The 26,372-nt window shown below is 38.6% G+C and overlaps 1 protein-coding gene across 1 annotated transcript in view; it reads left to right on the plus strand.

The window, feature by feature from the left end:
* LOC125301834 (GRIP and coiled-coil domain-containing protein 2-like) overlaps window positions 1-26,372 on the plus strand; it is a 34,264-nt gene that overhangs the window by 7,141 nt on the left and 751 nt on the right. Inside the window, exons 11-81 of the mRNA XM_048254626.1 lie at window positions 342-410; window positions 664-753; window positions 1,009-1,080; window positions 1,241-1,330; window positions 2,025-2,114; window positions 2,206-2,295; window positions 2,590-2,652; window positions 2,877-2,939; window positions 3,561-3,617; window positions 3,724-3,807; window positions 3,914-4,003; window positions 4,112-4,195; window positions 4,297-4,359; window positions 4,500-4,589; window positions 4,749-4,838; window positions 4,994-5,083; window positions 5,354-5,443; window positions 5,562-5,651; window positions 5,857-5,919; window positions 6,064-6,114; window positions 6,243-6,299; window positions 6,396-6,473; window positions 6,565-6,642; window positions 6,759-6,839; window positions 8,441-8,509; window positions 8,721-8,810; window positions 9,156-9,224; window positions 9,329-9,418; window positions 9,561-9,650; window positions 9,887-9,976; window positions 10,089-10,151; window positions 10,248-10,310; window positions 10,571-10,627; window positions 10,845-10,922; window positions 11,002-11,091; window positions 11,180-11,260; window positions 11,543-11,611; window positions 11,802-11,891; window positions 13,220-13,291; window positions 13,542-13,631; window positions 13,789-13,878; window positions 14,046-14,135; window positions 14,235-14,297; window positions 14,860-14,922; window positions 15,006-15,062; window positions 15,276-15,353; window positions 15,492-15,578; window positions 16,043-16,123; window positions 16,247-16,315; window positions 16,701-16,790; window positions 17,026-17,106; window positions 17,212-17,301; window positions 17,503-17,592; window positions 18,110-18,199; window positions 18,317-18,379; window positions 18,900-18,962; window positions 19,061-19,117; window positions 19,217-19,294; window positions 19,409-19,495; window positions 20,011-20,091; window positions 20,252-20,320; window positions 21,201-21,290; window positions 21,521-21,598; window positions 21,697-21,786; window positions 23,421-23,510; window positions 23,632-23,721; window positions 23,819-23,881; window positions 24,187-24,249; window positions 24,334-24,459; window positions 25,361-25,444; window positions 26,154-26,195. Coding sequence (XP_048110583.1) covers window positions 342-410; window positions 664-753; window positions 1,009-1,080; window positions 1,241-1,330; window positions 2,025-2,114; window positions 2,206-2,295; window positions 2,590-2,652; window positions 2,877-2,939; window positions 3,561-3,617; window positions 3,724-3,807; window positions 3,914-4,003; window positions 4,112-4,195; window positions 4,297-4,359; window positions 4,500-4,589; window positions 4,749-4,838; window positions 4,994-5,083; window positions 5,354-5,443; window positions 5,562-5,651; window positions 5,857-5,919; window positions 6,064-6,114; window positions 6,243-6,299; window positions 6,396-6,473; window positions 6,565-6,642; window positions 6,759-6,839; window positions 8,441-8,509; window positions 8,721-8,810; window positions 9,156-9,224; window positions 9,329-9,418; window positions 9,561-9,650; window positions 9,887-9,976; window positions 10,089-10,151; window positions 10,248-10,310; window positions 10,571-10,627; window positions 10,845-10,922; window positions 11,002-11,091; window positions 11,180-11,260; window positions 11,543-11,611; window positions 11,802-11,891; window positions 13,220-13,291; window positions 13,542-13,631; window positions 13,789-13,878; window positions 14,046-14,135; window positions 14,235-14,297; window positions 14,860-14,922; window positions 15,006-15,062; window positions 15,276-15,353; window positions 15,492-15,578; window positions 16,043-16,123; window positions 16,247-16,315; window positions 16,701-16,790; window positions 17,026-17,106; window positions 17,212-17,301; window positions 17,503-17,592; window positions 18,110-18,199; window positions 18,317-18,379; window positions 18,900-18,962; window positions 19,061-19,117; window positions 19,217-19,294; window positions 19,409-19,495; window positions 20,011-20,091; window positions 20,252-20,320; window positions 21,201-21,290; window positions 21,521-21,598; window positions 21,697-21,786; window positions 23,421-23,510; window positions 23,632-23,721; window positions 23,819-23,881; window positions 24,187-24,249; window positions 24,334-24,459; window positions 25,361-25,444; window positions 26,154-26,195 — 5,547 coding nt within the window. The remainder of the gene's footprint in view (window positions 1-341; window positions 411-663; window positions 754-1,008; window positions 1,081-1,240; window positions 1,331-2,024; window positions 2,115-2,205; window positions 2,296-2,589; window positions 2,653-2,876; window positions 2,940-3,560; window positions 3,618-3,723; window positions 3,808-3,913; window positions 4,004-4,111; window positions 4,196-4,296; window positions 4,360-4,499; window positions 4,590-4,748; window positions 4,839-4,993; window positions 5,084-5,353; window positions 5,444-5,561; window positions 5,652-5,856; window positions 5,920-6,063; window positions 6,115-6,242; window positions 6,300-6,395; window positions 6,474-6,564; window positions 6,643-6,758; window positions 6,840-8,440; window positions 8,510-8,720; window positions 8,811-9,155; window positions 9,225-9,328; window positions 9,419-9,560; window positions 9,651-9,886; window positions 9,977-10,088; window positions 10,152-10,247; window positions 10,311-10,570; window positions 10,628-10,844; window positions 10,923-11,001; window positions 11,092-11,179; window positions 11,261-11,542; window positions 11,612-11,801; window positions 11,892-13,219; window positions 13,292-13,541; window positions 13,632-13,788; window positions 13,879-14,045; window positions 14,136-14,234; window positions 14,298-14,859; window positions 14,923-15,005; window positions 15,063-15,275; window positions 15,354-15,491; window positions 15,579-16,042; window positions 16,124-16,246; window positions 16,316-16,700; window positions 16,791-17,025; window positions 17,107-17,211; window positions 17,302-17,502; window positions 17,593-18,109; window positions 18,200-18,316; window positions 18,380-18,899; window positions 18,963-19,060; window positions 19,118-19,216; window positions 19,295-19,408; window positions 19,496-20,010; window positions 20,092-20,251; window positions 20,321-21,200; window positions 21,291-21,520; window positions 21,599-21,696; window positions 21,787-23,420; window positions 23,511-23,631; window positions 23,722-23,818; window positions 23,882-24,186; window positions 24,250-24,333; window positions 24,460-25,360; window positions 25,445-26,153; window positions 26,196-26,372) is intronic.

The raw sequence follows: 26,372 nt of genomic DNA on the forward strand, positions 1-26,372 counted from the left end.
AGTTCAATTGTAAAAAAAAAAAATCATATGAAATGAGTTGTGTAGCATACTTAATTACAGATCAAGTCCTAGTCTTACTTACACTTTCATATGAACACCAGAACGTCTTGAGTTTCTCAATGCATATTGGATGAGTAGAGGTGTTGACATTTTTGACACTGGCAAAGATTGCCTATGCCCCCTGCTGGATGAGAGAAACCGATTGTATTAGAGGGTGACACAGAAAAAAGTTGAGTTTGCATTGCTTCGTTTATTGAATTAATAACTTAATAGAGGATAATTAACTGGTCCTGTATTTGTGATTTACTTATCCATCCATGAATTCATTTATTTTCAAACAGCATTGAGGCAAGAGCTGAAGGACAAGCTGAAGGAATTGGAGGGGAGTCCTGATGAGAGCTCTACAATGGGTGAGTGTGACCTGTAACAAATATGCTAACAAATACTTAGGCTGTCCCCCTTAATGAGGGGTATAAAACATATATCAACCAGAAGCAACCATCAAATTACAATTAATGGTCATCTAGAAGCTAAGCTAAAGCCCATAGGTGCTAGTGTCAGTCGCTAGCATGTCTCTTACAGAAGAGCGTTGTACTGGCTAGCTACCGTTTTTTGCTTTAGTCTATGCTAGACTATGTAAGTCTGCTTGTCTTTTGGCTTCAGTCACAGAAATCACTACATTGCAAAATGAGATTTTGCAGATATACATCAGGCTGCAGAAATTCAAACAGGAGTCTAAAAATACAGTTTCTGGTGAGTACCCCCCTGCTGCACACCTGACAAGATGTGATGTGGCAAGTGACTGCCAGAATGGAAAAAACAACATGAATATAGCCTGCAATTCTGTCAAATCTAATCATTAAACTCAAATTTAAGTCACTATGATTACTGTTTTTTCAGGAGGGACAAAACGGTCTGCTTTTATGGTGCTAGTATTTGAAGTGTATTTGGTCTTTATACTGTGTGTGTGTGTGTGTGTGTGTGTGTGTGTGTGTGTGTGTGTAACAGAACTAAAAAAACAGCTGGAAAAGAAAAACAGTCAACTGAAACAGTTGCGTGAATCCTCTGATTCCTCCACATGTAAGTACATGATCTATACTCAGGCTAAAGGGTCAAAGCCAAGCTAAAGGCACCTGCCATTTTGGAAAGTAACCTAAATTGTTTGGTATGCTCATGTCCCGTCATGGACAACAGCCTTTTTGTTGAAAAGCTGAACATTTTCTTCCTTTGTCCTTTTCAGCTAAACAAATCATTATCATTGAGAAAGAGGTACATGTGATAGAGAGTAAAATAGAAGCTCAACAGAAGATAACAGAGGACCAGAACAAAGGTGCAAGGAATTCAGCCATGTTTCTAATTTTCACCTTCAGTTTAGTTTATATTAACTCATTCAAATGTCTTAATTTGAAACAGTATTCTGAAACATTTGTTTGTGGGTTAAATCATTCAGGATTGACTGTTTTACCTCTAAATGTCAGCTCTTGCAGAATGGCTTGAGAAGAAAAGAAAGCAGAGTTTAAACTTGTTAAACTCTTACATTCATCTGATCAATAATGACCATAGTGAGAGTAGTGAATGCAAGAGCAGAGGAAATTTGAGTGAGATAGTTAGATTTATGAACCAAGTGATGATACAAACTCTAACTAAAGGGATCCTTAAACAGCCCAGAATCAGATAAACTGGCAGACAGATGGAGTAGAACTCTGTCATGTTTGACTGTATGTTAACATACAGTACATATGATTAATAAATGTAAACTTGAACTAGGAGATAAGCAAAGGTCATCAAACAGACAAGCAAACAGGCATAAGAACAGAACAGACAGAAGTAGCAGTAGGGGGGGTCTAAACTAGCAGTCAAATAGTGCAGGGTGGGTACATGGTAAAACACAGAGGGGAATGGCAGGGAACATACAGAAGGGAAAAAAAACTTGACAAAAATGACATTATTGTACCTGATCCCAGATGTTCACAATAATATCAGGAAAGAGATATCTAACCATTTTGATTGTGTTTGTCCGTCAGAGTTACAGAAGGCCATAAAGAACAAAAATGACCAATTGATGGAAAAAGTCACTGAGCTCCAGGAGGTCCACAATACTGACTATAAACTCAGTGAGTCTAAGTAGTAATTTAATATGGGAAGGGTCCGAATCAGAATGTCAATTCTCATTACAACACAATGGGGATTTCTTTACCCTTTCAGTTCTGAAGATCATCACTCAGCAGTTCCAGATTGGTGAGATGCAAGCAACTGAATGTACTGGACAGAAAGATACAAAAAGCATTCTTGTTGGTGTGTATGCTTTATTCCACTATGCCAAAAGGTCCTGTTGTGTGCCAGTGCCAAGATTTCCCCCTCTCAAAAAAAAATAGTTTAGTTACGTTGTCAAAACGTTTGCCCAACATTCTCTAATGGTGATCTGACATAAATGCATACTGTGTCATATAAGTGTCCCATGTTGAATTTTAACTGATTTCAATTCCATGAAAGTTGATGGTGTCACATACTAATTATGGTGTTCAGACACATGCATGTTTATCAACTGCCTGACTGATTGACTGACGTTTTTGTGTGTGTGTAAAACAGACATCCAGAAGAAACTGAGTGTCAAAGAGGAGGAGATCCTGAAACTTGAAGCCAAGAACAAAAGTAAGCACTGTTTTTATTGATTTCTCTTGTTTGATGTTTTTTTTTTTTTTTATTAAATGTATGTAAATAAGAATTTTGGTGCAATACACCTGTCAACTTATCACATGTTAATATGACTACACTGCATATGGAAATAATACCTCAGAGTTCTTACTACTGTCCCCACCACACAAGACGTGAGGGAAAACTGAGAATATGACTGTTTGTTTCTGGCTCCTAAACAGGACTTCAGCAGCAGCTGCAAGACATGTCTTTCGAGTGCTCAACTGTGCTGGAAAAGTTAAAAAGTAGGCTCCCTCTCTCTCAGTAAATCTGGCAGTATGTGGGCTGTGGGCATGAGAATGTGGGCTGACATGGGGGGCGCTGTGGCTGCAACAGGCTATACCGCCCACACAGGCCTAAGTGCCCATGGGGACCCAGGTTCGAATCCGACCTTCCGGTCATTTCCCAGTCCTACCCATTCTCTCTCTCCCTTCCTGTCACTCTTCAATGCGCTATCGGAATAAAGGCAAAAAGCCCCAAAAAAGAGAGAGAATGTGGGCTGACATGTCTCCTCAATGCAGACAGGAACGTTGAAATCGAAGCATTTTTGTGTAGATTCTTGAGTTTGTACAGTATTTATTTACCTACTTGTTTATCTCATATCATGAATTAATGAAAAAGCTGAGCTTAGAATACATTTATGCATATACATTAAGATGTACACGTTGCGTGACCCTTGCCCACATGGTCCACACGCACAAGATCAAATTGATGAATGTTGGTTGAATGGGATGCAGAAAGTGATCACTGTGCTTTGTTAAATAAAAAGGGTATACTAATAAACAGGATGAATGGAGACTGTATCTTACCAGAGAGGTGTTGTGTCCTCACCTCTCTGTTCATGTCATGTTTGTACTTGTCTGTAGATCTGGAAGCATCACTGGAAAAGAACATACAAAAGATAGAGGGTGACCTGAAGCCTCGTAAGTGAAGCATAATATTCATAGTTGATATACGATTGCCATGTTTACTACCAACATGAGCCTTGTGTTGAAGTGAAGCTCATAACATCTACCGATCTTTAATTAGTTCTGGAGCTGGTCGCACTGAAAATCAACAGGCAACAGATCAAAATGAGCATCATGGCAGAGAAATCTGCCTCCAAGATCGCTGGTGGGTGTTTTATGTTCAACTCCAGGTTGATAATGTTGACAATGTGATGAATGCCATTACATCTCAAAACCTAGATTAAAGCTTGATTAAAGCTTCCTCTCCACAGGACTCACACAGCAACTGAAGGAGAAAGAGAGAGAAATCAAACAGAAGGTTCAAGAGTTAATGGCGGAAGGCTTGGAAGGTTCTGAGGAAGGTCTGAGCTTTTTTTCAATCTTGGATATATGTCTGTGCTGTCTCTGACAAAATCACTATCTATATTGAACTCAACTGCACAGAACTGAACTGAATTTAAAATTTCCAGCAGTCAAAATAATCACTCTTCTGATGGAGATATGGGAGCTTCAGACCGGTGTTGAGAGCGAGACCACCCTAGACCGCATTTACAGTAATGGCTTCTGGAATCCTCTGTTCTTGACTTACACATTGTGTGTTGTGAAGACACATATTTGGTTTGGAGCTTTGGTGACATTGTTCATCCTTCCACAGAACTCCAGAATGAAGTGAATCGTCTTATTGTTAGCCTGCAGGGTTCCGCCGAACGCAAGCTATGTAAGTTTATTTCTAATTAACTGAGAAAGGCTTGAAGATTCACATAGGCACAGCAATTCTTTCCCAATGACAAGCATCAACATAGATTTGTGTAAAATGAACTGTCCACATTGTTCTGCAATGTTCTGCTATTCTTTCAGTGCTGGTAATCTTGGCAGCGCAGACAGACCAGACCAGGATCAAAAGACTGAAAATCATTATCAGTCAGAAATATGAAGTGGAACTCGCAGGTGTGTATCTCTTCGGTGTTTAGACATTGGAAGTAGAATTTTGTCAGGGTAATTAAAGTTCATAGAAGTGCAAGACTTGATGGAAAGAGTTTGATTGGTCTATACAACTGTTGACTTGAGGACAAGATACTGTTCCATTAACAACATGAATCTTCACAGCTTTAAACATCAGACTGGAAAAGTCAGAGCTGGTGCTCAGCTCCAAGAAGTTAGAAGTGGCAGACAAGGACAGAGACCTTGCCAAACTTGGTGAGTCTGACTATTCAAACAAAAAGCAATTAACTATGGCCACAGTCTTTTTGACGGAGTTAGAATTGCTAGGACACATACACACAGACATGTTGTTATCACTGTTGTTTTCAATCTGGTGGCATGTTGCGCTGATCCACTCATTCATTTCACAGGAAAGGAAATAAAAGCTTTGCAGAGTGAAATCGACAGACTGAAGGAAACAATTGAAAAACTGAAGAAAACAACTAGTGCCCGCATTAAAGGTAACAGACTTATCATGCCTGCCCATTTCAAATGTCAAGTGCTGTTTTATAGAATTTAGCTCTGCTAGACTGTATGGAATCCTTTCAACTGAAAAAGCAACGTGAGGTTATAGCCTCCAGGAAACATATATACTCGTGAAAAAGGGTATTGTACCTGAACCACAGGTTACTTTGGATAAAAAGCACCTGCAAAATGTATAAATGTGCACAGTTGTTTGTGGTCAACAGTGATTTAACAGCTGCATTTTCTTTTTTGTATCCTTCCATAAGACCTGGAGGGGCAGTTGAAGATCAGAGACAGACAGCTGGAGGACAAAACTAATGAGTTGAAAATGGCTGATAAGAAGAGTGGAGAACTTGGTGAGAATAGAAAGTCAACCATTCATCTGAATTCAACTTAAACTCTCTCAGCATCCAGCTTTTTTCCTATGATTTGCTGTCATGAAACTTAACCAGTACACGTCTTCATTGCCTTCAGTTATCCAAGTAACTGAACTGGTTGAAAAAATCAAGCAGACGGAGATTACCACCCATGAGAAAGACCAGGTGTTGGCCACCAAAATCTCCAGTAAGCTCATTGTGTAGACCTAAATAGCAATAATCAACATAACCAATTAGGTCATGGTCAGGAAAAACATTAAATAACAGGTTTTGATATTTGTCATGTAATTTCAGTGATAACTAATTTACACACATTGTACCTTATTGAAAAAGTAAGGTGGTGTTTGCAAATGAGTTGAACATTTTATATGTTTCATTTTAATTCCACCCAGAGCTGGAAGAACGGCTAGAAACCCTGAGCAAAGAAAACTCTGAATGCGAAAACAAGAACACAGGCAAGACTTTTCACTGAGAGATCTCCAAAAAACTACTTGCAAAGAAAAAAAACAAACAGTAGAACAGATTCAGATAATCAACTTAAAACATTTTGTTTTACTCAGATTATTAATTTAAACGTTATGTTTTTCAACTCCCCTCAGCTCTGCAGCAAGAGAATGAAAAGTGCTCTAGACTGCAGGAGCAATATGTTGGTGAGGGAGCCTGCATTTACCATCTTAGCAAGATTTGTTTTTGCAGTGTGTATCAGTAGTATAATGATCACTGCAAATTACAGCTACTACTGTGATGTCTCATCACATGTGTTCAATTATTTTTTAAGAACTTCAGAAGAAAACTGATAAATTGATGCAGAATGTCGACGGCAGCTGTAAATTCAGTAAGTTGTAAAAGACAGATTGTCAAATGTGTCCAAATTTCTAAAATGATTAAAAAAAAGTGTATCATAGCTGTGATACTTGGGACATTTTTACAGTATTGCAGATCAATCAGTTGACTATCGACATTGAAAACCTTCGGAGGAGTATTGCTCAAAAACCTGACAACATTGCAGGTAAGTATATGCTCGTCAGTAGGAAGTTGCTTTCAATTTTAGTAAGTCATCAGTGACTCATCCCTGGCTTAACTGGAATGCTGTCTTCCAGAGTTAGAGAAGTTGCTGAAAGAGAAGCTTAAAGAAATGGATAAACTAAAGAGAGAGAAATCCCCTGGATCTGCAGAAAGTGAGTTATTTTGGATGCCTAGAATTGTGCACAATGATATGTAAGCCTGGGTACATTTGCACATGTAGTCAGTAACTGAGAATGGCAATGTGCTGCTGCTGCTGTTTCATTTTCAGTCATAAAGATTGTTGAAGTCATCACAACACTACACAAGGAAACTGGTGAAACCATCGACAAGCATTTACAGCGTATCAATGGTGAGTGTCTAGGCTCTTTCGGTTCTTTTCAGAACAGCGCTCACCCAAAGATAGCAGAAATTATCAATATAAGATTGTTTACAACTTCAGGATATAGGAGTGTGAAACAGACAGACAGACAGACACACAGACTATGTGTGCGTGTGTGTGGTTGTTGTTGGTTTGTATGTCCATTAGTTGATCTCCAAGGGGAAAATGTGGAAATCAGCATGAAGGCTTCACATCTACCCAAGCAAGGAGAGAGTTTGAGTCGAAGCATACCTTGCCACAGACATAAATGCTGATAATGATATTAAAGGGCTACAATAAAAACAGGTCCCGTGTCGCACGCAGTACACAGGTGTATTTAGGTGTGTCAGAACTAGGCTTAGGTCTCACAGTGTCCGTGGCCCTAAAGGCCTATTTATTTCCCCTGATCTAAACATGGACGGACTATTAACTTTCGGGCCCCTGGGCCCAGATGTATTAAGGGCCCCCCACTAATTTTCGCATATGTGTGTGGGGGGGCTGGGATTCCTCCCCCAGAACATTTTTCATTTGTTTGATGTGATTTCCTGTATTCTGGTGCATTTTGGGGTTGGCCAATTCTTTAATTCAATCAGATTCATAGCCTACATCCTGATGTGTTGACATTGAGGCAATGATTTCATGCAATGGCTTGGGCTTCAGGGCCCCCAGACCCCTTGGGCCCCTGGGCCTGGGCCCGATAGGCCCGTCCACTAATCCATCCCTGGATCTAAATCAAATTACTCCAGGTTCATGTCATTTAGAAGGGATGTCAAGGCATGTTTCATGGTCAGACACTGACTTTGAACATAACAGATATCTTTAAATGGAACTGATACCTTTTGGTCATTTGGTCATTATTGTGGTCTAATTTACTGTCAGTTTTATGCCATAATCTATTGTGGCAACAACTGTGAAGAGTTTAGGCAAGTGGTACAATTCCACATTGAGTGACTGACGACTGGTCTCGGAATTTACATATGGAATCAAATCAGACTCAAAAGTTTTCTACAGTATGTGTGTATCACGACTTGAAACTAGAAATGATTTGTAACTACAGTTAGAAATGTATTCTACAGGTACAGATCTATTTTACAGCTACAAATCATCCTACAGTTACAAATATTTTACCATTACAAATATACATTCACAAATCAAAGCTCTACGTACACATGTCATAAATGGCCACAGTAATGAAAAGGAATGACCAAAGAATAGAGAAATAGAGAACCCATCATGACTGTGGAGGTCTGGAATACCAGCCACTACTGTTGAGCCTTCTGGAGGTGTTATGGACCAAGATAAATGAAACACCGGTGAAGGAAGTGCCTCCTTGGTAACCCCAGTGAAATGCTCTGAAAAGAACCAAAACAAATGTTGTACGCGCATGTGGTACTGTAACTGTGAAGGAGAGCCATTACGGATCCTGGGTGCAACATATGACGTTTTTACAACTGCTGCCAGCCAGCTGTGCATTGTTTTTGTTTCCAGTGTTAGATGGGCTTGGTTGTTGATCTGATTTTATGTCCGTCTGAATGCTAGCTTGGAATTTAGGTAAATGTTTATTTTATGAATGTCATTGATCCCGCACGCAGAGTTGCAGGTGTTGGTCGACAGTCTGAAGAATAAACTGAAAGACAAAACTGATGAGAATACCCATCTCGGTGAGTGAACGGGACCGTACTTGTTATTTCTCTAATTCTCTCAAAACTCCTTGTGTATCTGAGAGTTTATACAATCTGGAATGCATATGATCAATTCTGTGTTACATTTCTGGGTCATGTATGTGCTTGTTTCCTTTCTTTGTGAAAAGACAGGGGGAGTGGGGCAATGGGGTACCTATTACCAATTCAGTTCCTTTTCTATTTGCTTCAGTCACACAAATCTTAATCCAGAAGGCAACTGAGACGATGTTAACCAAAGAGATTGCAACTCTGAAGAAAGAGTATGCTACTAAAATCAAAGGTATAATTGCACCAAAAATGCATCCATTCATCACCCTGAAAGCCATTGCCTACATGATCGTAACACACACACACACACACACACACACACACACACACACACACACACACACACACAGAGAGAGAGAGAGAGAGACCATTGGTTTTATCTCCACAATCTTAACATAGTTCACACATGTCTCACATAGATCAGGCTCTCTAGTAGTCATTCAGGACTCATATAGGTTTTAATCAACTCTATTCATATATACTGCGTGTGTGTAAGTCAGAAAATCTGTGTCACATTACTAAGACTGTTTACTGTTACCAAAAAAAGGATCTAATGTGTACATCCTGTATGTTTCAGGTCTACAGAATACAGTGAAAGAAAAAGAAAATCAGCTTGAGAAAGAGAAATCCAAGTGTCATAAGCTGGGTATGTTGTTTATAATTCAATACATTTCCTTAAAAGCTGTTGTCCTTAAATACTGTGTGGTCTGGATTAAATAAATCATTTTGGTGATGACTCTTACTCTTCAGCTGCACGGATAGAAGAATTGGAGCAAGAACTCTCAAAATCACAGACCGACCTGTCCAATTACAACAAGACCTATGCTGCCAAAATTGCAGGTAACACAAAATATGAACCTAGAATGTTAGTCTCCACTTACGAAAAAAATACAAACTGAAAAGCAAAGCAGATTGAAAGAGGATGCCTGATGCCTGACTGATAGATTCCTGTCTGTTTGGCGTCACACTGTGATTATTTCAGAGCTGGAGGAGAAACTTAAGATGATCACTCAAAAGCTACAGGATGCCATTGCAAAACTGAAGGCAGTGGACAAGGAGAATGCTGAGCATGGTTTGTTTCTTACTACCATCAGCATAAAACAACTTTGAATGCATCATTTGCTAATGTTTTGCTAAGGCAATGAAGCTATTCTCTGTTACACAGCACGTTGTGTGTGGTTAGTGGAGATTTTTTCTACAAAATGCCTTAAGTAGTCTTTGGGATTATGGGATACTGAATAGGCATCACACACACCCATACACACACAAATATGCAGTGTAGACTCAACATTCTCATCTTGTTTACAGTCCTGAAGATCACTCAACTGCAGACTGAAATGACAGCTATTGCAAATAAGGCGGTTACTGAAAATGAAGTTCTGAATAATGAAATTGCAGGTGAGGAATATACTCTGACATATACCGTGGTATGTGCTGCATGTATCAGTCAGCTTTTACTGTTACCAGAAATGAGCTCACACTCCACTAACAACTCCCATTCTTACCCCAGCTCTAAAGAAACAGCTCAGTGTGTGCACAGGACAGAACACCAAACTGACCCACACCATCATAGGTTGGTCTGATGCACTGTTAAAAGATTCATCTGTCCTGTGTCAATACATAGCGTGGCTGTATAACCAACACCTCACTCTCTCACTCCTTGATATAGAACTGAAGATAAATGAGGAAACGATAATCAAACAGTGCAGTCTCGTCAATGACACGTTCGTTGGTAAGATGGCATATCTGATTTATTTTGTATGACATGCTGTCTTCGTACATTATTTGTCAGCTCATCTTTATAGTATAATAGAACGGTTAAACTAATAACAATTGTGGATTGGACAATATAAGCACAAATTTGGCATAAGAAACGGATATGAAATGGATGTGCTTCAAACTAGTTTTTCTTTACTTTGTTACTTAGTTCATTTCCTTGTATGATGACTGAGATAGACCTTTTCATATGATGCATGTGTCTCTCTTTCACAGAGCTGAAGAAGGAGTTTGACCAAACAATAACTAAAGTTGATGAGACTTCCCAACTGAGTATGCATAATGCTCCTTTTAAACTCCAATACATACCCCTTTAATATTTCACACATTTTGTATTTTGAATCCTTGAATTTATTATAAACATGGTTTAATAGCAACTTTATTTCAATCCGTTTGCATTGTGTATGTACACTACATTCAATAAACCAATAATTCCTAGCACATGGATGGTCCCCAGATATATCACTTGAGCTATGTTTTATACCTTCAGTTTTCAGGATGAATATATTGATTTCGGAAATAGAGGAGCTGCAGAAGAAGCTTGAGGGGATGACAGGCGATAAGACGGGTGGGTATGAGACTAGAGGATATGACTACTTTTCACCTTCATCACTCTCTTCATATAAGTCTGTCTCGTATATTCTCAGAACTGGAAACAGAGCTGAAGTCTAAAACTGAACAACTGGAAAGAGTGGAGCAACAGCTGGGAGTGAAAAATAGAATGGACTCCAAAAAGAGTATGTTTCCTCCATCCTATTCAAAATAAGATACCCTTGAACGCCATTTGCAACATGTGCTGGACCACTTCCCTGTGTTATTTTCCAGTCAAGAATATTTTAAGTATCATAATCCAGAAAGGGAAAACTATGGAGGAAAGCAACGAGAGATATTTGCAACAGATTGATGGTAAGACAAGACAAACAGTATCATACAAGCAATAAATTATAACATATTTGATGATGCCTTAAATAAGCATTACCGTATTTTCCAGACTATAAGTCGCACTTTTTTTCATAGTTTGGCTGGTCCTGCAACATATATATATATATATATATATATGTTTTTTTCCTCTTCACGACACATTTTTTGACTGGTGCGACTTATACTCCGGTGCGACTTATAGTCCGGAAAATACGGTGTAACAGCAGACTTTGTGAAACCCACTGTATGTTCTGTCTTTCTTAACAGAACTAGAGAATGAGCTGAATGAAATGATTGATAGGTTCAAGGGAAAAGAAGATGAAAACACAAAACTATGTAAGTGGACTGAAGAGACAACTCAGTCTGAGCCAAACCATCACTGGAGTTAAACCCACTCATTTTATTCATCATTCATAGGCTTGTATTATGTGCGCATGTAATAATATTCAATTCCATTGTGCCAACTGAATCAGTAATGGATGGAGCATATAACGTATTGACCTGCCCAAGTTTAATTCTCTTTCAGTGATCAAGATAATGTCCTTAGAAGAGGATGTGACCTCTTTGCAGAGGAGAATATCGAAAACTAAGCAAGAGTCCACCAAAAGGATCAAGGGTGGGTGTATCATGGTGTGGGTCACTGGAAAAGGATTTTGAAGCTTACAGGGTCACATAACTGAAGTGTTCCGTTTGCAGAGCGTCTGCTGCAACAATTAGCTTCTACTGTAATCAATAGAACTGGCCACACCGGACGTGATAGCGGCGTGTATGTTCTAAAGAATTAGACCAGTCTTCTAGAACTATTTTACGCTTCACAACCGGAGCGCTTCATGTGTGGTCCCAGTGTAGCCCGGGTATTATACAGTTACAAGCAGAATGTGCGATTCTGGCAAGCCCTTCCATGTTCCTGAAGTAATTGTGTTGATTGGCCGGCGTTGTTTATGCCTCAATCCGAGCCACTATGTTTGTTTCCCATTTACAGATCCTGGATAGTTTTTTCTAGCCTGACATAGTCAGAGTCAGTTCTATTCAGAATTTGAGTCTGGTACCGTACTGAACTAGCCCTGGCAGCAAATGTAATTTGCTGCCGCTAGGGGCGCGTCTAGATTTCTAGGCTAGTACTGAACCATTGGGACATGATTATGGGGCGTTTCAACTGATACAGGGGAAAAAATGCCTCTACACACAATTGGATAAACCTAACCAATCAGAGCAACGAAATATGTGATTCTTGTAGATACAACAGCCAAAAACATTCTACTCAACAAATGCCCCAATCTCTGTTTTCTGTTTGTTTTTTATTTAAAGTTATTTAGCTGTCAATATCTTGTATAACAGACATGATAGCATTGACATGAATGACTAGGCACAGTTGCACATTATATAAAGCCCTCCCAGATGATTTGATTGGTGCGAACAGCTCTGATGTGGCCATAAAGGCTTCTCAATAGAGTGAGTTTAGACCAAATTTCCTGACCTCAAATTATGTGATCGGGGTATATTCGGGCTGGCATCCAGGCTAAGTTTTAGCACACACACATAATGGAGGAGCAATTTGCTGAATTTCACCAAACATTGGAGCTCCATTAGAGTCATTTGAGGGGCTTCTATTGAAACAGTTCACTCATGACTTCACTCCCAGTCTATTGCCTACTTGTGCCCCAAAGTGGTGGGACTTGTATGGTTCGCAGCATGAAACAGAGAATGTCCTGTGTGATCTTCACCCACTTGTGTCAGTGTGTAAACTTACAATATAGGATGCAAATGAATGTTGAATCACAGTTCAACACACAGTTCTACCACATATTTGAATGTTTTTTAACCTGTTACTAATAGTCCAGAGACTGAGGGATATTGTTTTAGGAAAAGATTTTTTCAGATTTAATTTAATAAGTAATTTGATCAGGTCTCTTTGAAATCAGCCTTTGTCCTTTAATGTTTCAGAAATTCAGACACAACTGGATCAGAAATACAAAGAGATCAAAGACGTGAAAGCAATGAACTGTGGAAACATGAGTAAGTAAACTGTAACCTTAGAAAAGCAGATGTTAAAAAAAATCAAATGTCTAATATTATTCCAAATATCTTTGATTATATATGCACAGTTATAAAATTATATGAGATTATATAGGCTGTATCTATGATGAAAGATATTTTATATTTTTTATATACAAGTCTAAAGATTGATTGATTAATTAATAGTAGGCCTACTTAGTAAGAATCTTATGGTGATGAAGAAAATGTCTTCAACGTTTTGAATTTTCAGAGGAAAGGGTTGCAGAATTGGAGAAGGAGGCCAAAAAACTGGAGTTGGATTTAGCCAAGGAAAAACAGACTGCAGAGAACGAGATCAAAGGTGCCTTGCTTTTGAGTTTGAGTCAATGAAGGAGTCTGTGAGTCAGTGCTGAATCCAGTGCTAATACCAATGCTGCTCTGCATAAATTGAAATTGTTTGTCAAGTATGTCCAGTTTCTGTCATTTTTGGTTATGCAAACAAAATGTGTACTTGGCAGAGCTGGAGAAACGCCTTACGGAGAAGAAAAAGCAACTGCAAATTAACAGCCAGAAACTGATAAGTGTGGACAGTGAAAACGGAGAACTAAGTAAGTAAATTACAAATTGAATTTAAAACAAGAAATATGCCTCAAGACAGTCAAATATTTTTTTCCAGATGAAAATCTCTCTGACAGTCTCTCTTACACAATGATATTCAATCTTTGTTAGCAGAATACATTTTTTGACTGTATTTAAAGAAATGCGTCTATTTCAGAGTTGAAGCTAGTCGCTATGGAGACTGAAATGACCACAGTTATATCTGGGTCCAAAGACTTGGAAGAGAGATCAGCTGTCATAATCAAGAGTAAGCATTTCATGGCATGATTTTATTTGAAGTGCCCCTAAGTTTAAACACGAATAATGTGTGCTCTGTGCATAAAAATGTAATGTCTTGATTATGCAGGCCTGAAAGAAAAGTTGAAAGTCAAAGTGGAGGAAAATGACCAACTGCAAAACACAGTTACAGGTATGCTGCAGACAGGCCACATGGAATCCAGGAGTCACCTGTGCACTGGCTCCACAATAATATTAGGCTACCAATAAAAATCACCAGTACAATATTCCACGGAAAACATCTCTAGAAGATCAGACGTACTTGTGTAATGAATGAGTGAATTAGGACATACATCTTGAGTTTTTAAATTAAGGATGACTCCTTTAAAAGTGCAGTCAGAGATTGAGCATGGCATTGTGTTTATGTTCACCTCTACCTTCAGTATTCCCAGAGAAACTCCACATAGTGTTTTGTTTTTGTTCATTGTGGGACAGGCTGCCCCAAATTAGTTTGTTTCCAGTTTTTTGGAACCTACCTACAGAGACCGGGTTTTTTACTACTCATAGGGATGCTCGATGGGGAGCTAGTAGTTTTTTACTACTCATGGGATGGGTAGCGTATTGTGAGGAGTTGTTTGGTGAATGTGACAAAAATGTTATGGGCTTGAAATCATGTACGATCGCTGACTGCACCTTCAATCTCAGGAATAAAAAAATATGATTTTTTCTCTTTCCTCTCCCCCTTTCATCCTCAGCCCTGGAGCAAAGCAAGAAGGAAATAGAGGGAAGCTGTACAACTATCAAAAAACAATACACAGGTCCCAACCTTTCTCTCTTGTACACCTTGGTGTTAGGCTGAGCGTTCACATGGGTTCTCACATTATAAACCTCTGTCACACAGATCTGAAGACAAAATTTGATGAAAACATGAATAAAATGGAAGACATCCCAAAATTAAGTATGAAAAATACAACTTTTGTATTTTGAACATACTACTTTTTGTACGAGTTGTATGATTCACTGTATTTATGTATTTTTTGTTTGTCCTATTTTCTGTGCTTTTAATTATGAAATAAAGTGCATATACAGTACTATTTAACACGAAGTGTTGATGTATCCTAAGATCTAAAACAAAACATATATTTTACTTTTTTGATGCTCATTGCCTCAGTTCTCAGGATCAACATGCTGAGCAGTACAATTGCAAGACTGCAGTTGGAGATGAAGAACCTCTCAGGAGATAAGACAGGTAAAGTTCCCAGAAATCTCTGTCCCAAAAGGAGATGTAAGATCTCAGTGAAACTCACCTGGTAAAAAAAAAGGATAAATGAAAAATAAATAAATAATTCAAATGTTGTTGACATTGCAATATGTGTTTATTACCTAGAACTCAGGAAGGAACTGGAGGCGAAAATGATAGAACTGAAGAAAGCGGAAGAAGAACTTGGAGCAAAGAGCCCAGCTGCAACACAAAGTGAGCTTTTTCACCCTCCCAGGCTTTAGTAACTATAGTATATTACATAGACTTTTTATTCCCAAGGGTATTCTGTGACAATACATTTCAGTGTGCAACTTCTAAAAAAATGTATTTCTTACTTTTACATTAGAGTGTATAGATAGAGAATGTCCTCATCATTTATTAAAAAAATATGCTGCATATCATCTCTAGTGACCATACTGTGGTCAGTACCTTTTTCCTTTTGTTAGGATTTTGGAAGTACCGATATATAAAAAAACGTCTCATGATAGGACATTATGTCAGAGAAGTGTGATGATGTGCATTTACATTTTAGCACAACAGGAAAAAGCAATAATCTTCACAGAACTTCTCTCTGCATGCAATAATCGCTTATCTGATGACCTTATCTTCATACCTGATGAATATGTTTATGAATTATCCTCACGAGTCACAACGTTGTAATATTCGTTCTTGTTTAGTAAAAGAGCTCATTGCTGTTATACACACAACATCTTCAAGCACAGCAGAGAACAATGAAGAGTATTTAAAACGTATCACTGGTAAGAAAACAAAATGAACAGTTAAAAATGATTACATATCTTTGTGGGGTTTTTTGTCTGTGTAATACATTCCTGACACTCAGACAGAACAGCCCTGCTAATAAACTCTGATCCTCTTAACAGCACTGGAGGACGAATTGGATGAAAAGATTGCTGCCCTGCAAGGCAAAGAATCAGAAAAGATTCAAACAAGTATGTGAGGCCATAATATGTAGAAACTTTTTTAAAACCTTAAGGATTTGTGACTCTTATATTACAATTTGGCATTGCTTTTATCTTGTTTTTTCTTGTTTTTTATCTTGTTTGACATTGGTTGTGCGAGTGTGTGACTGCTGTGGAACATCTGGATCAGTTCTGTGCGTGAGACGCTTGTATCATTCACCATGTGAATGCACTAACCAGTTAACATAGGAAACAATATGGAAACCAAGACTTTCTGCAGCCGTCACATGGCACGACACATTGAGTGTGAAACAGGCCACAGGCCACTTTGAAAGGCCACAGTGCTACTTTTTGTACGAGTTGTATGATTCACTGTATTTATGTATTTTGTTTGTCCTATTTTCTGTGCTTTTAGTGATCACGGTTATGAAACAGCAGAACGAAATCGCCATGCTGAAAGACAGGTTATCCAAAGTCAAAAAGGAAGCTTCCAAAGAGATTGCAGGTTGGTGTCAAACTTTTGGGGTAGTTGTCATAAGGCTTCCGCGATATCAACATGGCAGACAAGAATACATCGATCAATAGATAATAAAAGAAAAGAAAAAAATATTCTATAGATGTGGCCACATGAAGGGTGAAGGGTAAAGGGCAAAGAGAGAAAGAGACGGGAAAAGTCTGGTAATGTTACAGCATGTCAAAATGATATTGATTTATACTTAACTACAATGAATTATTTACAGTAATTAAGGATCAGCTGGCGAAGAAGCGACAAGAGATTAATAAAATGATAATTGACAACTGTGGTGGAGCTGGCAAACGGAGTGAGTGGGAGAACTTTCTTTGTGCATGCTATTGCTATTATTCTCACAAGCCAATTAATATATTTTATACATTAATAATCATATTAATTATTCTTTATTTTTTAGAGGAGGAAATTGCTGCTTTGGAGTTAGAGGCTAGCGCTTTGGAGGCCAAATTGACAAAACTCCAACAATCCAAAGACAAAGAGATTGCAGGTAGGCTAAGTCATATTATGCCCCGCTAATTGGTACGTCTCATTATACATTTTGAAATCGTAATGACTTGACATGTTAACATACCCTATCGTTATGGGTTGACTTTGATTCCTTGTTGGAGTGAATTCATTTTTATTTATCTATTTACGGTACTATTTTAACCCATCTACATTTTTTTCTAAATTAAAAAATATCTTATAGAATTGATGAAACGCCTTCAGAAGGTGGAGGGAGACCTGGACAGCAGTAGTGATAAACTGCAGAGTTTGGATAAGGAACGTGGAAAACTGAGTAAGCAAATTATTTATTTATTTATTTATTTATTTTTGTTTGTTTGTTTGTGTTGCTTAATCATGCCTCTGAACTTGTTGGCTCATAGTCTCAAAACTCTAAAGGCAAACAATTACCCAATGCCAGTAATGTTGGCACCGCAAAACCAATGGCAATTGCCATTTTTAGTGTAGTACTGTGCTGCGTGTAGTTTCCTGTCTACTTAAAGACTGTCTACTTGTCTCCTGTCTTCCTGTCTACTTGTGACTGCACATAAACATAAGCACCCCTGCACATAAACATAAGCACCCCCATTCAGTCTCTTGTGACTGCACATAAACATAAGCACCCCTGTAAAATGTCTTCTCATATACCGTCAGTTTGTTGACCAGAGAAATGTCCTTTGCTGAAAAAGATGAGTACAACCTCCAACAAGATAGTCAATCAGTACATGAATGTCTATGTCTACACAGAGTCACAGATTCCTCCACATCCATAGATACTCATGCCCAGTTTTTTTTTTTTTGTAACTCCATAGTTACTAAGATGATTGCAATGCAGGATAAAATGGATCAACTCATAAGTAATGACAAAGACCTGAAAGAGAAGACGTCAGAAGTGATAGCTGGTAAGAAGTAAAGTGTAATAATGTTGCTTTGCCGATACTACTGTTTTTATTGCATGGATGGATCAGAAAGAACCTACTAATGCAAAATATCTATAAAATAAATATTTATTTCCGTAGACCTTAACAAACAGAACAGTATAAAAGATGAAGAGATTGCCAAACTCAAAGCAGAAAATGAAGGTAAGGAAATGATAACACCATCTTAACTACTCAAACCAAGTTGGTGTCAGCATTTTTCAGATTTTCGCTTTAAGTATTTCTTTGGCAGTACTTACAACGATGGCCAGAGTTGTTTACAATGTTGTGAATGTGTATCCAATTTAAATCCATAAGTCACTGATACAAACCAATATCCCATCTACCATGAATTTGTGTCCCTTTAAAATTCACAATCTATCTGTGATATTAATGGAAGTAATGAATTATATATGAATACATCACTTCCCCACATGGTCGAGTGAGCATTTTGTTTTGTAAATAAAGCGCTGAGGGCTGTCCCAACATCTGTTTTCATTCTAAATATCATGAGGCACAAATGCTTCTCATGTATCCCCAATGCTCAGCATGACAAACTGCAAAATACACTAATACAATCCCTGATAAGACCATTAAATTGTTCCCAGTATGCTGGTCTGAAATATACTTTAGGCCTACAGTATACATTAAGTCTGTTTTGAACACTACATATTTTGCCTTTCAGCCTCAGAGAAAAGTAAACAGGAAGTGATTAACAGCTGTGCCACTGTTAAGCAGCAATACACAGGTGATATAGTTTTATTTGCTACAGACATTGTCTTTGCCACAGTCATTTAAATTACTGTTTACACTGGATATGCAACTTTGCAAACTTCTTCTGCACAGAGCTGAAGACAAAGGCAGACAAAAACATTAAACAAATCGAAGGCATTCCAAGATTAAGTAAGGCAATGAAGCGATAGTTTGGTATTCCAGTTGTTTTTTAAATAATATACATAATATTTTAAATGTAGCATATTGTTTGATTATTCTTTGTTTTAGTTCTTCAGATCAACAGACTGAGCGCTGACGCTGAGAGACTAAGGAAAGCCATAGAGCACCACACTGGAGATAAGACAGGTGAAGGTTCCAGAAAGCTCTTTCTCAAAATATGTCATTGAAGAGCTGAAAACATTTGGACCACTTAATGTAGAAGTATGTACATGGAACTATTTATCTATGTGCCTCAAACAGAACTGATGATGGAATTGGAGAAGACAAAGGAAGAACTAAAAAAAGTAGAAGAGGAACTTGGACTGAAGAGTCCAGCAGCCACACAAAGTGAGTTCGACTTTTGAAACTCCCGGCCTTTCCACAATCGATAGCAGCATGATGCATTGGCAACTGATTATAACTAATGTAAAGTATGTCTTTTGCACTTGAAATGGCAACCTGTCTTGTTGGTCATCACCTGAATCTCCTGCTTTACATCGCTCACTGACTGCCAGAACAAATAGCCAGGACAGATAAACTGCACATAGCCCATTTTCAAGCTCTGATCTCAGTAAGATTTCTTCTGCTGCCACCACGTCAGGCTAGACATATGATTCTTCAACAATTCCAACCCGATATTGTACAATAATGAACTTCATTTTTCAAAATTGTTCAAAGATTCCGGATCCAGATTCCAATAGATCCCAACACAATGTTTACCAAATATTTTGTATGCTTAGTCTCCAACATTGTCTCTTAGTCTTTTTCTGACAGAAAAAACATATGCAAATCTTTGCCTGAATCTTCATAGTATGGGCATCTTGATATTTCACGCAACCTTTATAATGTTTACTTCTCTTCAGTTAAAGAGCTAATAGCTGTAATTAGAGAAAAAGCTGCATTGAAGCCTGAGGACAACGAGGAGTATAGAAACCGCATAGCTGGTAAGAAAACTGGTGAAATAGGCTTGATCCCAATTGTAATAGCTGTCTATAGTAACTGTGTGTATGTAAATATGTGAAATGCACTGTATGTATGTATGTGAAAAACTTCCTGACATTAAGACAGAACTGCCCTTTTAATAAACTCTGGTTATCTTAACAGAGCTAGAGGCCGAGCTGGATGAAAAGATTGTTGAGCTGCAAGGAAAAGAATCAGAAAAAATCCAAGCAAGTGAGTTGCATTGGCCAGTGTTTGCAATATATACATTTACATGTATTCATTTCACGTACACTGTTTTTTTGTTCAATGCGATTTACATAGTCAATTATATTACAAGGGCCAAAGTCCCGAGCAACTTGGGGTTCAGTGCCTTGCTCAAGTGCACAACAGTGGAAACCGGGAATTGAACCGGCAACTTTTCAGGCTACTGCAATGCTAACCCAGCTCTACACTACACTACCACCACCCTACTCAATAGATACCCTTACAAGGTTAAGGCTACCAGTTTTCCAGTCATTGTGTTCCTTAAACATCTGTATATAAATTCATATCACAACAAATGCAAAGAACATACTAAGGCTAACCGCTTAGAGTCCACATCAACGGGGCCTAAGCATTTGTTAGCAAAGCCTATATACATCCTACTGCAACAACTTGTTGCGTTAGCCTCAAAATGTATTATTATTATTATTACTATTATTATTATTTTCTTCTCTTATTGTGTTAAATGTTCCAAATGTAAAGCACTTTGAGCTGCATTCTGTGTATGAAAGGTGCTATACAAATAAAGCTTATTATTATTATTATTATTATTATTATTATCTTACACAGGCATGATGATGTATTGTTATAATGTGAAGTGATTTTAAATTACGTATTAGGGGTTTTAAGTTTTGTATTTGCTTTATTGTGTCCTTTCTATCCAAAGACACAGCACAGTGAAACTTTGTTCCAGTCTGTATTCTCCAGGCTTTAAACCTAATCACTTCTGTATTGGCAACACCGTATACTCCAGAGATATGCTAAAGGACCACCAGTATTACTTCTCAGAGGTAGATAATGCAAGTGCATATGTAGAACATTCTCAATCCACCACCTTTCTCTGTTTCAGTGATCAAGGTGATGCAACAACAGGACGAAATCACCCAACTGAAGGACAGGTTATCCAAAGTCAAAAAGGATACTTCGAAAAAGATTACTGGTTGGTATAATTTTTACCATTACTATTTTCTATTTACTTTTTTCATAATGTGACAGCCCACGACATTGCAATTGCAGCAAAACAACGTACAATATCAAGTATTGGAAATTAATGCAACGTTTCAATTTGTCATTAATTTTGTCATTTGTCAAGACATCATTTGTAATTTTTAAAAAAAGTTTCACCAAGTACCTTGTTCATGATGGGGTTTTTTTTTCACTTACACGCAGAGTTGGACACTGCGTTACAGAAGAAGCGCCAAGAGATTAATGCAATGAAAGCTGAAGACTGTAAAACAGGAAAATTTAGTATGTGCACCAGATTCTCTCGATTATTTGATTATTTAAAAAAAAAACATATTTGTAAAAAAAATGGTTTAAAAAATGTTTAATTCTTTTATCTTCAGAGGTGGAAATAGATGCTTTGGAAAGAGAAGCCGCAGATTTGGAGTCTAAACTGAAACAGCTGAAACAGTCCTCAGAAAACAAGATTGCTGGTGATTACATATTGACATATACATTTCAATAGCTAAGACTTATGGCATACATGTCAGCTGCTATGTACAGTCGTGAAATGGTTTGCCCCTTCCATGATAAAGGAAAACCCTCAATTTATGAGTGGGGGGGTGGGGTTATATGCAATGTTTCCTGACTATTCGCTCAGAACAGTCAGTCTATGGAACATTTTAGAACATCTTTCCAGCAGTGCCGGTGCCTTGATCCGTCCTGTGCCTCACCTGAGTATTTCTGCATTGTGTTGCTGGGCGGGCTCTGGCACTGCGACCTTGTCGCTGCCACACTGAACGTGTAGAGCTGACCGCAGCGCAGGGCGCTGACCTCACAGGAGGTGTTTGTGGAGGTGCAGTTCAGCCTGCGGCCCTGGCCGTCCTCTGCTGTAGCCGTGTACTCGCCCGCGACCGACCCAACCCACGACACCAGCGCCGAGTCCGACCGGCACAGAATGTCCACCTGTGTCAGAGTGGACGTGCAAGAGGCTGTGGAGAAACAGAAGATGGCCACGGAACTCAGAGATGCAGGGCAGACCCACAGCTGGTGTAGCTGTGCTAAAGACCACCGGAGAACTCCTCCCAGAGGAGGTCAGAGCGGCTACAGACACACAGTTTTTGGGCTGCATGACCATGACTGCAACTGTCCACACAGGACACTGAATTTCCGTAAAAGTGTAGTGGGGCTACATGTCCACCAAGTTTCATGTTCTCTTTACAGTCATGTTCGATGTTCAATTTAGGTCTGGACTCGTAGAAGGCCATTTCAGAATAGCCAACTGTTTTTTTCCTTAACCATCCTTGGGTGCGTTTAGTTGTGGGTTTTGTTTGATTATCCTGATTGAACGGCCATCTGAGACTGAGCTTGACACTGGACTGCATTGCATGTTTCGCTCCAGGATGCCTTCTAGTCTTGAGATTTCAATGTGCCCTGCACACATTCAAGGCAGGGGACTTGTTGCAGCAAAGCAGCACCACAATATAACCAAAACATGACCAAAACATTTTGAAACCATTTTTCAAAATGTTGCTCTTTTCCAGGACACATTTATTTTTTTGTTTGTGAACATAGAGCTGATGTGACTTGTCAAATATCTCCAGTTTCATCTCATCAGTTGAAAGGACATTTCTCCTAGAAGGATTGGGACTTGACAATATGCATTTAAGCCAATTCCAGTCTGGCTTTTTTTAATGTTTTAATCAGTGGAGTCCTCCAAGGAGCTAACTGTTGTCCAAAAAGTGACTGATGGAGTGATTACTAATGTACCTTGACCTTGGAGTTCAGCTTGGAAGTTTGCTTTTGTTTGTTTCTTTGTCTTCCGATTTGCACTATCCCTCTGTTCAGTCTGGGGTAAATGTTCTTCTTGCAGCCACATCCAATAAATGATCTTCTATAGGGGTACCATGAAATCAACAAACTTTTTAAACCTCCTTTGCTCTACTCTATTACATTCCAAAGGCAAGCAGCTACACATGAGAAAATTGCCTTGATTTCATCACTTTTAAGGAAGAAATTAAGCATACTTTCAATAATCAACCACAACTGTAGGTCAGTATCAGGTTTTGAAGGCAAACCTGGTTAACGTGGTTAAATAACTTCATGTTCCAAACGTTCTCATTCACAGACTTGATGAGACGCCTTATACAAAAGGAGGACGAGATCAAAGCCAGCAGCGGGAAACTGGAGACTTTAGACAAAAAATATGGCACACTAAGTAAGCTGATGCAGTAAACCTAGTACTACTGTTTAAGTCCCTGTGCTTTCTTATGCCCATATAAAATACTCCATGTTTGTATTTTACCTGAGTTCTGCACTCTTTGTGTTTGATCCGTCAGCTGTAAAGGCCATTGAAATGGAAAATAAAATGAATACACTCTTAAATGATGACAAAGACCTCCAAGAGAAGACAGCGGATGAAATAGCTGGTGAGACCTGGTGGCTGCCATTGGCTTTTCTTTTGATGATTGCCATACATGATGACTAGCTTGAAGGGCTGCAATGTAATATTAATTGTCCTCTCAGATCTTAAGAAACAACTTCAAGAGAAAGACAAAGAGAATGCAAAACTAAAGGCTGAAAATGACGGTAAGGCCCACCATTACAATAGGCTAGCTCTTTAAAACACTAAAAACAAATTTGAAGCTCAATAAATCACACTTCAATTCCATTTCAAATGTAACTTTGATCAGTGTTAATATTTTAGTCTTTGCTGTTGCTTAGGATAATTAGCTGCATGAATGTGCCAGTGGTTAATATATCAATTCTGTTCAATTCGTGTCATTATTTACTCTGTTACTCTCAAAGTCTTGGAATGTCATTGTAATGAATGTCTTGCTCCATAGTTCTTACAACTGTTTCCTTTGTGTGTGTGTGTGTGTGTGTGTGTGTAGAGCTTAGGGGAAGTGCTAAAGAAGAGGCTAAAGACTGTGCCCAGCTCAGAGTACAGCACGAAGGTTAGTCTTCCTCTTCCCTGATAAGAGATCCATTGAACTGGAGGTATCCCTCATTCTCACTGTGAACGGTGTGCTTTTTGTCAGACATGAAGAAGCAGTTGAACAGAAAAGATGAAGACATTGCCACGCTGGAGAGTGCAAAGGGAAAGGTTTTAGGTCTACTTAAAGAAAAGGAGGCTGCACTCAAAGCACAACAGGAGAAAGCCAATGGTGAGAGTCTGTGCTCTGATGTGACCCAGACCCTCACACACCTCTTACTTCACGTCTCACTCCATATTACTTTCCCTGTGTTGTTTCATGAACTCAATGCTTTATAGATAGTTTTTCTCAAAACAAAAGAAGATTCAGGGTCCCAATTCCATAAAGCAACAAGCACCACAACCGGGATTCATGCAATAATAACCATGCGGTCAGAATAGGTGGGGATACCTATATTTGCTAATTGACACAATAGCAGTAAACAATCATCTCATTCTTTATCTTCCAAACACAATGATTCAACCATAGTTAGTATATTAATGTTCATATAGAGCACTGTAACTGTACAGTGGAGTACAGTAGAGTACACATTACCTACTGCAAACAGAGTGACCCCAGAGGTGACAGAGGTTCTTGTGCTAGAGGTCTGCCAAACATGAAATCATTTTCAAAGTTTCACGGAAAAGGGTATTGCTTTAAAGCAAGCCATTTATACAGTATACAAGTATATACAGACGCACCCTAGGTCTGACCCACCCATGTTTGTGCTTAGGATATCACTCATGTTATCAAATTAGCTAAATAATTTTCGCAAAATTAGCTTTAGTGAATGCACAGTGGACTTTGCGTATTGGCAACTGTGTTGCCCATCAATGAAATTACAACCCTATGACTTACTCTACCTAGTTGGCCAATAAGCTTCTGGAAGTCTTTTGTCATTCCTGTACAGGTCAGCTACTTCTTCCCTTCTGCCCTTGGGCCACAGCACCCTGAGCACCTGAGCCACATTTCACTCTTAAAATAAACCCAAGGAACTCAACACTATACTAATTACTAATGTTTGTTCGTAAAGCTGATATAAAAATGTCTCAAAGTGTCAAAATGCTCATTCTCCCCTCCAACTCCTTTGTAGCTTTGGAGGCGGAGAAAAAACAACTTCAGCAATCATTAAAGAAAAAAGAAGAGGTAACCAAAGAGCTACAGAAAAAAGTTGATGGTGAGTTTTGTTGTTAGGTGGGTTGGTTGTTGGCAGGAAGCAGAATTACGTTTTTTGCCAGAGGCAAAAATTGATATTCAACAACCACCAAACACGGTTTCTAACCCTCACCTGACTGCACCATGTCTCGTGCTGGCGTCTGTATGCTGCCTGCACGTCTTTTGCCAGTCGATCGCTATACGGATTGGTCAAACACGCCTGGACCATGAGGCTCACCTTTGCTTTTGGCTCTGCTTTGCTTTGAAGCACGGAGTCTAAGGAGGTCATAGAAAGACCAGTTTTATACCAGATAATGTAATGTAATATTAGATTCAAAGGGTTCTGCACTGCCATCATTATCCTACAACTTTTTCATACCTCAGTTACCATAAATCTTCCATCAGTCCATAGGGTCAGCCGGTATTGCATGTTATCACATGACTCTAAAATACACTAGCAATGCAATGTTGAACATCTGGAATCTACATAATTCCTCATGTAGTACCTAGTGATATACACTACACTTCTACACAGAACACAATTCTGTAATGACAAAGGCAAAAAAACATTCAGCTGACTAACTTTACAGCAGTCATTTGAGTGTAGCCTAACAGACAAGCCCTCTGCCAATGCTTCACTTTTCAGCAACTTATTTTCCCTCCATGTTGTTGTTCAAAGAAGGTATCTATGGAGAAAATGTAATTGTGTCAACGTGTCTTTCCCCACACAGATTTTGTGAAACAGATTGCAGCAGAAAACGCAGTCCACATTTGTAAGTGTAAAGACTGCAGCTGAACACAGCTGAATTATTTACTATGAACAGTGGATCTTGCCACAGTCTGGCTACAATCTCAACAAATTCACACCTCAAATTCCAGTAATGTCAAGGATAATATTGAAATGCAGATCAGGAAAATAATTTATAAAAAAAAAAGAAATAGACAAAAAT

The sequence above is a fragment of the Alosa alosa genome, chromosome 1, assembly GCF_017589495.1.
Source record: "Alosa alosa isolate M-15738 ecotype Scorff River chromosome 1, AALO_Geno_1.1, whole genome shotgun sequence".
Classification (NCBI taxonomy): domain Eukaryota; kingdom Metazoa; phylum Chordata; class Actinopteri; order Clupeiformes; family Clupeidae; genus Alosa; species Alosa alosa.